This window comes from Mirounga leonina, unplaced genomic scaffold, assembly GCF_011800145.1.
Source record: "Mirounga leonina isolate KUSES-001 unplaced genomic scaffold, KU_Mleo_1.0 Mir_94, whole genome shotgun sequence".
NCBI lineage: Eukaryota > Metazoa > Chordata > Mammalia > Carnivora > Phocidae > Mirounga > Mirounga leonina.
In genome coordinates this window covers 39412230-39424791 of record NW_023270855.1, presented here as the reverse complement: position 1 = coordinate 39424791, position 12562 = coordinate 39412230, and the positions used below count along the sequence as shown (strand labels likewise).

General features: G+C 37.2%; 1 protein-coding gene across 2 annotated transcripts in view; it reads right to left on the bottom strand.

The window, feature by feature from the left end:
• DCAF1 (DDB1 and CUL4 associated factor 1) overlaps positions 1-12562 on the bottom strand; it is a 73632-nt gene that overhangs the window by 41487 nt on the left and 19583 nt on the right. For both annotated transcript variants that reach the window (XM_034997304.1, XM_034997305.1), the window contains exons 6-8: positions 5619-5756; positions 3877-4389; positions 3458-3559 (exon numbers count right to left, since the gene is read on the bottom strand). In XM_034997304.1, coding sequence (XP_034853195.1) covers positions 3458-3559; positions 3877-4389; positions 5619-5756 — 753 coding nt within the window. The remainder of the gene's footprint in view (positions 1-3457; positions 3560-3876; positions 4390-5618; positions 5757-12562) is intronic.

Sequence of the window (12562 nt, the reverse complement as noted above, 5' to 3'; positions counted from 1 at the left end):
GGATGGCTCAGTAGCTTAAGGGTCGACTCTTGATTTCAGCTCAGGTCGTGATCTCAGGCTCTTGTGGGATCTGGATGGAGCCCCGTGTCTTGCTCCCTGCTCAGCGGGAACTCTGCTTCTCTCCCTATGCCCCTCCCCCTGCTCGCTCTCTCACACACTTGTGAGCTCTCTCTCTCAAATAAACAAATCTTAAAAAGAAAAAAGTTTGTTATCTTTAAAGCTTTGTTAACTTCCTGTTCAATTCCCACTAGCATCTCCGGGTGGACCTGATCTTCTGGGCAATTTTAAAGGCAAGAAGTACAATGCGAGCATCAGGCTACTTGATGACTCTGAACCCAGGCTAATGTGGACAGGACCTCAGAAGAACTAGAGCTCCCCCTCCTGTTTCTCCTACCAAGGTGTCTTCTGGGTGGTGACAAAAGCACAAAGTACATACAACACTAACTGGCAAGTACGGAATTTGATACAAATCTTGACAAGGTCAATGGCAAAAACAACAGGCATGTATCCTCTTCAGAAGTTCTCTCAACACCCATATTCAGACTAATCCTTACATGTATTTCCAATCCCTTCCCTCTTTACTCTTTTTATCGGTTACACAAGTCCATCCCCCAAGAAGTAGCTAAACCACATACGGTTCCCCTCCAACCCTTAGGCCACCTGTGTGTAGCTTTTCACATGTCACTACCATAAAAAGTGGCAGTTCCACTGCCAGGATAGGTAGGTAGGAAAACAGAGTAAGCAGGCTCAACCTTTACCAATACAAACCTATAATCTAGATCACTTCATTAGTGTAAGCAGATTCTATTTTCTCTCTTTATGTTTTATCTCCATATAAGGGCGGGTTCTTCCAATTGTTATTTTAATCCATTTTGTTTCTACTAACTTCAATACCTGTCCCTCTTCCTCTACAGCTGAGTCTTCCTTTTGAATAAAACAGTACACATCTTTCTACATTATTTTTTTAAGATTTTATTTATTTACTTATTTGAGAAAAAAAAAGAGAGAGCCCAAGCAGGGGGAGAAGCAGAAGGGGGGTGGGGGGGGCGGAATCTAAAACAGACTCCACACCAAGCACAGAACTGACACAAGGCTCTATCTCACAACCCTGAGATCACGACCTGAGCCGAAACCAAGAGTCAGATGCTCAACCAACGGAGCCACCCAGGTGTCCCGTCTACATTATTATTTCCCCATAAGAAAGATCTCTTTTGTGATTTTTCCCTATTCACCTTTATTTCATTTTCTTTAATCCCTTATACGACTCTGCATGGAAACAGTTGAATAATGACACCCATTATAATTCCTCATACATAACCTATATATATAGCAACTGTCCAAATCCCTTCTTCCACTCTATCCTATTCAGGACAGGATGCTGCATTGGAAAGCAAAACCTTTGGACTGGAGAGAATTCTGACCTCCAGCTTCATTTCATTGTTCAAAGCATAATGAATTTACACACACACACACACACACACACACGCTGCATCCAGACACAGAAATATGTATTACTCCAGTGTATATCTGACCTCCTCCAAATTTAAAATTTCTGGGACCTGAAAGGCAATTTTCCTCATTTCTTTTTTTTTTTTTAAAGATTTTATTTATTTATTTGACAGATACACAGCGAGAGAGGGAACACAAGCAGGAGGAGTGAGAGAGGGAGAAGCAGGCTTCCCGCCGAGCAGGGAGCCCGATGTGGGACTCGATCCCAGGACCCTGGGATCGTGACCTGAGCTGAAGGCAGATGCTCAACGACTGAGCCACCCAGGCGCCCCAATTTCCCTCATTTCTGTTACAATGCAGTAATCATTGGCCACATGTGGCTAATTAAATTAAAATTAAGATAAAAATTCAAACCTCAGTGGCACTGGCTACATTTTAAGTGCTCATACAGGCAACAGACACTGTACTGAACAGCAGAGACACAGAAAATTTCCATCATTACTAAAACTTTTATTGGACAGCACAGCTCTGGAATATCAAGAATAAAGCTGTAACTTTTTTTTTTCCTTGAAGTTGTAACTTTAAAGAGCCAGAGGGAGCCATCATTTCTTTTTCAGAGGTGTTTTCTGGAAACATTTCTCAGGAAGAAGAAGCCACCCCTTCCTTTGTACCCCACACTTTTTTTCACAACATCTATAATACCTAAAAGAAATCATAAACGGTCTCTCTTTTTTTTTAAAGATTTTATGTATTTATTTGACAGAGAGAGACACAGCGAGAGAGGGAACACAAGAGGGGAGTGAGAGAGGGAGAGGGAGAAGCAGGCTTCCCACTGAGCAGGGAGCAGCCCGATGCGGGGCTTGATCCCAGACCCTGGGATCATGACCTGAGCCGAAGGCAGACACTTAACGACTGAGCCACCCAGGCGCCCCATAAATGGTCTCTCTTAACCAAACCATAGAAACTTGATTTATTTATCTTAATATTATAAACAGCACAGAAAGGTACTTCTCTTCATAAAGTTACCTGCTTGGTAGGACTGTATGACAGCCAGTGTTATTCATTCAAATTCTCTCTCTTCATTCAGATTACCTTTATTATCATAGTGGGCTAGACTAACCTGCCCTCCCATATTTAATGCCTCTGCAACCTAGGAAATCATTTACCTCTACTGAATTGGGGTCTGCCTCTATTTCTTTACTCATTGTCTGATTTATATTTTGTTCACTCTAGATAATCTAACATCACACAGTATATATACATATATATATACACACACACATACATATATATATATAATTAAGAATTCAGAAAAAGTGATGCTGGCTCACAGGGGGAATATTTAAAAAGTAGTAGGATATAAGGTACTACACACAGTTTTCCATTCCTATTCAACAACAATAACTGAGGCCACTCCCACATTTAGATCCAGGTTCTACATGAATATTCAATCCCCTAGGACTGATCCCTGAATTTCTGTGAAAGCACTTGGTAAGCCTCATCTTTTCTATCTAAATAAGAAATTTTCATTTGTTACTATTTTGACAAATCTGGCAATAGAAATGCCCTGAGCAATAAAACCCAGAGATGCTACATACGGAAACACATGGGTACATCCAGGTCAATAAAACGGTCAGTATATAATACTTTTAAAGAATTCTGGGGCGCCTGGGTGGCTCAGTCGGTTAAGCATCTGCCTTCGGCTCAGGTCATGATCCCGGGGTCCTGGGATGGAGCCACACCTCGGGGGGGGGGGGTCCCTGCTCAGTGGGGAGCCTGCTTCTCCTTCTACCTCTCCCTGCTGCTCCCCCTGCTTGTGTTCTCTCTGTGAAATGAATAAATAAAATATTTAAAAAAAAAAAAAAGGGAGAATTTTACCCTGAGTGGGGCACCTGGCTGGCTCAGTCAGTGGAGCATGTGACTCGACCTCAGGGCTCTGGGTTCAAGCCCCACACTGACTTGTAAAGATTATGTAAAAACAAAATCTTAAAAAAAAAAAGAATTTTACCTTAAGGGCCTCAAATGTAAGCAGGACATCATTAGTCTGTTTCAGGTCAATATAGAACATCATCAATTCCCGTGATCCGAGTTGCATGAATATGGGAAGTAACTAAAATGAAGACAAAAATAAATCTTAACACTGGCTTTATTTTCCCATATTTCCCATTCCACTACAAGGACAGAAGATTTTTAAAAATGAGGTACCTCTCCCCCATTCCTTTATAAACATACACACTTTTATCAAATAGACCTGCATCAGAAGTGACCTAAGACTTTACCAGTGGCATAATGCTTCACCAGTTTGAGGCAAAGACTTTTCTGTATTACAGTAAAAACACATCAAAGTATAAAATGCTACCATAAAATATCTCAGAAATAAGCACAATAGTCCCAAAGTGTGAATAGTATTCTTTCCAATAAGCTTACCTCCTGATATTCTCCTAGGGGGGTCAAATATTGTAGAATAAGTCGCTGCTCAATAGCAGGAGTCATAGGATAAAGGGTATAATTGGTGCCAATCACCCAAGGTGACATTTCTGACCAGCTGCTATTAGACAGCTCAACAAACATGCGATCTGGATCAGATGTTGAGAAACCTAACTTCTGCTTGGCTTTCCTAAAATTCTCTCTGTCACCCTGTTTTGCTGCCTTGTTTTTCCTCAATCCTCCTTCTTCAGGTTTGGCTGCTGAGTTCACTCTACTACTGGTCTTGTGACCTGAATCAAGATGAAAGGAGATCTCCATGTCCCCGGAGGCTTCCTCTTGTTCACCATCCACTACATCTACAGCCATATCGCCATAGTCCATATCCACAGCTTCTTCATCCAGAGGCAAAAGAGGTTCAGAGGAGAGCTTTCGTGGGCTGGGACGCTTATTTTCTTGCCGCAAAGCCACTTCCTGAAGCTGCAGCTCCCTCAATCTTCGAAGTACTATTGCCACCTATCAACAGATATTGGAATAAAAGGCATCTTAATTTAAGTGATTTAAATGATTCTCAATAAATAAATCTTATTTCCATTTAAGGAGAACTAAATCCTCATGCACTTATCTCAGTATCTAGAAATGGTAAAGATTTGATCAATATTTTGATCTGATTCCTATAGCTTGATGAAATAATCAACAGCTAAAAGTCTCACTCCTCATAAAATGTCCCAGAAAACCCAAACCACATTTGCACATCACACATCATTCACAACTGATCTATCTGGATCAAGCTAGGCTGGACCATCACACCTGAAGAGGCAAATACCAGACATATCCATGATTTTTTTTAAAAGTGTCTTTGAAAATAAAACATGAAGTATGTGGAATTTAAGAAACAAAACAGATGATCATAGGGGAAGAGAGGAAAAAAATAAAACAAGATGAAGTCAGAGAGGGAGACAACCCATAAGAGACTCTTAATCATAGGAAACAAAATGAGGGTTCCTGGAGGGAAGAGAGGTGGGGGAACAGGGTAAATGGGTGATGGACATTAAGGGAAAAAAAAAAAAGGTGAATTTTACTCTATGTAAATTATACCCCAATAAACCTGACTTTAAAAAAAAAGAAAACATGATGAAGACTTCTCAAACTTGTACCTGTTGTAAACTGTATTGTTAGATACTGCCACCTACATAATTACATAATATATTTTTCAAATTCACCACTTTTTCATTTTTTAAGTACTTATTTTTTGAGCCAACACTAAAATGTAGCATTATGCTTAGTTTAAAAAAAAAGAGAGACAAATTATCTGCAATTTACTCTGAACTACATTAAAAAAAAAGGAATGGTGGATGAATAGAAGGAAAGGTGGATGGATGGGTATACAATTAGTAAAATGTTCACAAACAATTTAAGTGGTATGTAGACAGCTGTTCTCTGTAAAATTCTATTTTGCTATATATTTGAAAATTTTCATAATCCAAGTGTTGGGCAAAGAAAGGGAATGGTACTATTCTTTACCTAGTATAAACTATCATGATCCTTGATAAGATGAAAAATGTTGTCAAGTTAAAAAAAGTAAAATCAAAACTTGTGAAAAGTAATCTTGAAATGTCGAAATTATAGCTCTACTGCAGTACAAGGTAATGAATAAGACCTACCTATTTGAGTTCAGGTAGCAAGAAAGAACTTGTGAATACTCTCCCATCTTATACAGAAAGTAATTCTAACACAGTCCTTACCAACTGTGAATTCTCATCCCTATAGTTGGCAGCAATATCTTGATTCTCCATAGCACCTCCTAACAGTCCAGTAGAATACGTCCTCAATGGCTGATCAGCCTCTCGGGCCCATTTGAAAAGATTCTCAACGATTCCCTCCTATAGTAAAGAAATGAAATAGTACAATTCAGCAAAGACCATTTTCATAATTAAAGATATAAACAAAGATTCCAGTCTTGTGAAAAAAAATTTAATGAAATATTTCAGTGTTGCTCATAAGATTAAAAAATGCAAGTAAACTAAGTGTCCAAGTGGCTTAGTTAAAATAGCTGTGCATCTGTGAAAAAGATTCTTATTTAGTCATCAAAATTCAAGCTAAAGATCAATAATCACATAATATAGTCCCACTTGAGATGTTTAAGACCCAAAATGTTCAATAACCAAGTGGGGAGCACTAAAAATTCTATGTCCTTCTTTGAAGTTCACAATGCACAATTAACATTATTAATGAGAAGTCATCCATCAAAAAGTACTTAACTCCACATATCCCAAATTTTTAATTAGTTATTATGAAATATATACAAACACGTAGAGTCCAAAGAAAATGAAAATCACCCATGATCTACCACTGAACTTGACAGAGACCTTCCATGTGTTCCTCCTTATACCGCCTGTATCCTCTCTCCCCAAACGGTACCTACAGTTACTTAATTTTAACAATTTTCCTGTTAAACTTTTGGTAAATGTTACATGCTTTGAACTGTATAAACCGCATGGTACCTTAAGTATTTTTCTGCAACTTATTACTCAACATTATGTTTTTTACATTCACCTATAGTTACATGTATCTGTCACAAATAGCATTCAACATAACCTATAATTTCTCATATCAACACTATACGATCGGGTAATTATTTGCAGAAGAGGAAACCAAGTCACAATAAGGTTAAGTAACATGAGTGGCAGAGCTGGGGTATGATCCCAGGCAGTGTACCTCCAGATGTTCTTCAACTCCATATTTTGCTATTTTGTTGGTTTAAGCAACTACAACTGTTTTTGTGCAAGCATGTCCCTAGGGTGGACATCTAGGATCAGAACTGCTAAACCATAGGATATGTGCATGCTCAACTTTACCAGAGGATACTAGGCTATTTCCCAAAGTGACTGCAACAATTCACATTTCCACCAACAGTGAATAGTCCTTTTTTTCTACATCTTTGCCAAAACTTGGCCACTGTCACACTTTTTATTTTCCGTAGTCTGGTGGGTATAAAAATAGCATTGCAGGGGCGCCTGAGTGGCTCAGTCGGTTAAGTGTCTGACTCTTGGATTTTAGCTCAGGCCACAATCTCAGGGTCATGAGACTGAGCCTCGTGTTGGGCTTCACACTACACGTGGAGCCTGCTTAAGATTCTCTCTCTCCCTCATTCCCTCCCCCTACCCACCCCCCACTCCCATCCCAGCTCAAGCACTCTCTTAAAAAAAAAAAAAAAAAGGCATTGCATTTAATTTGAATTTCTTCATTAATTAATAAGGTTAGACATATTTTTCATGCCTGCTGACCATTCAGGCTTCCACTTCTATGAAATACACATCTTTTACCAGTGTTTCATGATAAACACAAGTCCTTAATTTTTATGTAATCAAACTTAATATCTTCTTTTAAACTTGGTGCTTTCTGTATCTAAAACTCTTCTCTAGGGTCATGGAGTCATTATCCCATGTATTTCTAAACATTTTAACCTCTTTTCAAAAAAATAACACTCTGAACGGGGCACCTGGGTGGCTCAGGCAGTTAAGCATCTGCCTTCAGCTCAGGTCATGATCCCAGGGTCCTGGGATCAAGCCCCACATCAGGCTCCCTGCTCAGCGGCAGACCTGCTTCTCCCTCTCCCGCTCCCTCTGCTTGTGTTCCTGCTCTTGCTATCTCTGTCTCTGTCAAATAAATAAGATCTTTAAAAAAAAAAAAAAAAAAAAAAACTGAAAAATACATTTTGAGAAATTTGTTTTAAAATATTTGACATGAAAATATATTTACTATTTTAATTGCCTTTTATTTCCCCTCTCTCCAAACAGTATAAGAATCTTAAAATACTAACTCCAATGAGCTCCTATCTACATGTTACCCAGAATTTTTGTTCCCCCTTTTGTTTATTTGGTCAATACTCCTAGGTTTACAGAGGTACTCTGAAGACATTTTCTACTATTACATGGCCTCTATTGCTGCTGTGGCAGAGTTTGCTCTCTTTGATTATTTGTAGGAATCTTTTTTACTCTGGTTGCTTTTAAGATCTCCTCTGTCTTTGGTATTTCTTTTGGGCTTCCTGAATCTTGACTGGTCATGTCTTTCATTAATTTGTAAAATCCTAGCCTCATCTTCCTGAATATTGCCTTTCCCTTTTCTTTCTATTCTCTCCTCCTAAAACTCCTTTTAGATATACTTTGAACTTTCTAATTCTAATCTCTATATAACAACTTCTTTCCTATTCTTCAGCTCTTATTTCTAGGGGCTTTACTTTTGGTTATCCTATCAGATCTTCCAGTTTGCTAATTCTATCTTTAGCTGTGTCTAAACTTAATAACTCATCTAAAGTTTTTTAAATTCAGTAACTGTAATTTTTATATCCAGTAGTTCTCTGGTTCCTTTCCCAAATGGCCATTTTTTCCCCATAGTCTTGGACTTTTCTTAAGAGTTCTGATTCTTGGGGCGCCTGGGTGGCTCAGTTGGTTAAGTGTCTGCCTTCGGCTCAGGTCATGATCCCAAGGTCCTCAGATCAAGCCTGCTCAGTGGGGAGCCTGCTTCTCCCTCTCCCTTTGCCCCCCACTTGTGCTTGCTCTCTCTCTAGTGCTCTCTAATAAATAAAATCTTTAAAAAAAAAAAAGTTCTGATTCTTTTACATCCAATAATTTTGAAGCTTATTAAATCATTCTTAGTGTACAATTCAGTGGGATTAAGCACATTCACAATGTTGCATAACCATCACCACTATATTATTTCCAGAACTTATTATCCCAAACAGAAACTCTGTACCCCCACTTTCAATGGATAGAACAACCAAACTGAAGATCAGTATGGAAACAGAAGAGTTGAACACTATAATCCAATTAGACCTAATAGACATATTGAGAACACTCCACCCAACAAGACCAGAATATACATTCTTAAGTACACATGGAACATTTTCCAGAATAGCCCACGTTAGGCAACACCATGGTTAATAAATTAAAAAAGAATAAACTCTTATAAAGAATTTTCTCAGGGCGCCTGGGTAGCTCAGTCAGTTGGGCATCTACCTCTGGCTCAGGTCATGATCCCAGAGTCCCAGGATCTCTGCTCAGCAGAGAGCCTGCTTCTCCCTCTGCCCCTCACCCCACTTGTGCTCTCTCTCTCTCTCTCTCGAATAAATAAAATAAAAAATCTTAAAAAAAAAAAAAAAAAAGAACTTTCTCCAATCACAATGGAATGAAATGAGAAATCAACAACCCAAGGGAAAATGGACAATTCATGTGGAAATTAACATAGTTTTAAACAACCAAGGGGTCAAAGAAGAAATCACACAGAAATTAGAAAATTCCTTGCAATGAATGAAAACAAAAACACAACATGCCAAAATTTATGCCATGTAGCAAAAGCAGTATAAGAGGGAAATTTATAGCTGCAAACACATACAATTAAAAAAGAAGGCTCTCAAACCCTAATAACCTAACTGTATACTTTAAGGAACTAGAAAAAGAGCAAACAAAACCCAAAGCTAGTAGAAGTAAGGAAATAATAAAGATTACAGTGAAGACAAGTAAAACAGCAAATAGGAAAAACAAAAAACAAAAAAAAACAGAAAATGAAACCAAAAGTTGTTTCTTTGAAAAGATCAAGAAAACTGACAAACCTTTAACTAAACCGCCCCCCCCCCAAAAAAAGACTGAAACAGGGGACATTACCGATTTTACAGAAATAAAAAACATTATAAAACACTATAAACTACTGTACACCAAGAAAATAATTTAGATAAAATGATAAAATGAACAAATTCCTAGAAACACAACCTACCATAACTAATTCATAAAGAAATACAAAAATTGAATAGACCTATAAGTAGTAAGGAGATTGAATCAGTCATTAAAAACCTCCCAAAACAGAAAAACTCAGAAACAGATGGATTCACTGGTGAATTCTATACCAAACATTTAAAGAAGAATTAATACCAATCTTTCTAATCATACGGTAGAAATTTCAAACATGCACCCAAAAAAGGTCATGCCCAGAGTTTCTCAGAGATTTATCCATCCCTACCCCTTAGCGTGGGGTCAGAAACTGAGAAACCTGTCATCTCCCCAAGGCAGTAAGCAGGTATTTCTCTTTTGCACTGTTTCAACGAAGGTCCTTTGGGAGTACCAGTTTTATGCAGGGGTCAAGATCCCGGTTCCAACTCTTCAGCCAAGGTTTTGTCTCCTGTCCTCAATTACCACTTTGTTTTTACAATTACCTCTTCATTTCTGGCTATAGAAATTTCTAAGAGTTTATTACAGTTTACCCAGAATTCGTATGTGCATGCCACAGGAAAGCTGACAAGTTATCCTAACTGGTCAATGAGACAGATCTGGGTCTCCTTCCATCTCTCTTAAAACCATTTTTTTCTCTCTTCCTCTGAAAAGCCATATATTCATGGTTTTCTTCCTACCTCTCATGGAATACTGTGAGGACTACATATGATAAAAAAAAAAAAATGCACAGCACAGGGCTGGCACTCAATAAATGGTAGGCATCCACCTAAATGACTTTTTTCATAAAGCACCTATTAACATTTCAAAGGAATCTTAATGTTGCAGAGTTAAAATCTGGGAAACGCTCACTTAGAGATTATACTTTGAGACTTCATTCTCTGATTTTATCCCTCCCACCTCCAATAATTTAAGACAACCTCAAAGAGAAAAATGTTAAAGCAATACTCAAAAAATAAGCCCCTAAAGGTCCTGATCTGACTGGGTTAAGAGCATACACTGACAAACAACAATATGAAAAACCTAGGACACAAACAGTATTAAAGTACTCAGTTCTGTAACATAAGAAAACTACACAAATAATTGTAAACAAAAATAAAATTTAAAGCTATTTGACAATCTCTGAAAGTACAAATAAGCAACTTTTTAAAATAGTGGCTAGAAGTAATAAAATCAATTTAGTGACTTGCAACCACCTCTAAAATAAAAAGGAAATGAAATAGAAAATAAAAAAGGAAATGAAACAGAAAATATCAGAATGCACTGCACAAAGAATAAGCAATGTTCAAGAAAGTTCTTTTTCATATATATATGTAATGGGTTGCATGTAAAAACATAATATGTTTCACAAAGTTTGAGAAACACTACTCTAAAGCAGTGAGTCTTAACCCTAGCTTTGTGAAACACCAGTAGCCAATCCGTCCAAAAATAATGATTTCCAACTCATTAATTTACAAGCTATAATTAGATGTTTTTTAAAGAAGTAAAAAATTGATTCACACCAAAAAATTTGCATAGGATACTTCTGAAGGATAAAGATCATCATGTAATCCAACCGTAAGGTCTCACAATGTCAAAGAAGTTTGTAATCTGTGTTCTAGGACACTGGATTCAAGGTTATGTTATTTCCTATCTAATTTTCCTATGATTTTCCTTAATAATTCACTTCTCCCAAAAGAAATTAGTTATTAATAAACAAAACTGTTGGGGTGCCTGGGTGGCTCATTCGGTTGGGGTGTCTGACTCTCGATTTCAGCTCAGGTCATGAGCTCAGGATTGTGAGATCCGAGCCCTGCATCAGGCTCCATGCCCAGCGTGGAGCCTGCTTGGGATTCTCTCTCCTCTCTCCCCTCTCTAAAAAAAAAATAAAGAAAGAAAAAGAAACAAAGCTGTTCTTAAACTGCAGAAAACTTTATTGTTCAAAATATCTCTCAGTGTTTCTGACATCCAAAAGGTATTCACTTCATTCTAAATATACAACAATGAAACTATAAAGAGTAAGAGATGGTTTTCCTATAATGACAACCAGGAAACTTTTACAAAGCAGAGTAAAATCATCTGTAATCTTCTACAAATCTTGCATATACAAATACACTGCTATAAATGCTTCATTTGCCATCCTGGTTTTCAAAAGAATTCATATTAAAATATTTCTGACAAGCATATAGATTTTTTGGTCTCCCAAAATGGTAAACTGGAGATTTTTAAATCTAGTCTATATACAATACTGCAAATTATAGCATTAATTACACAATGTTATTCTCTAAAAGACTTTCTGTGATACAATTCTGTAATAAAATTTTCTTAAATGTTAAATGAAAATCTACTTCCAAATCTTTCATTTGGTTTATACATTTAACTACACTAAGACTTCCAGACTGTTTCAAAAAATTAAATTTTAATATCTTGGGGGAAAAAAAAAAGCCATGTGCAAATTCTTAATGCTGAGAACAAAATACCTTTATTACTTCTAAAAATAAAGCAACTAATTTTTGACGTTTAAAGTACACACAAACACAGTCACTATCAAATTATCATTTTCCGGTCTTCATAATACTTATTCTTATTTGAAATTATCAGTTTATTTGTGTCTGCCTTCCCAAATACATTATGTGAATGTAAGCTCCCATCTTGATGACAAAATATTACCAACACCTAGCATAAAACACAGCACAAAACAAGTCTTCAAATATTAAATAAGTAAATATTAAATACCACCCAAAAGAAAAAGAATTAAAAATTAAAAAATAAATACCACCAAGAGAATGGGCTTCCTCAAGGCAGAAATTCCTTCCTTAGTAAGGAAGATAACTCATCAAGAATAAGAGTTTGATGGGCAGACGACATGAACAGACATTTTTCCAAAGAAGACATCCAAATGGCCAACAGACACATGAAAAAGTGCTCAATATCACTCAGCATCAGGGAAATCCAAATCAAAACCTCAATGAGATACCACCTCACAC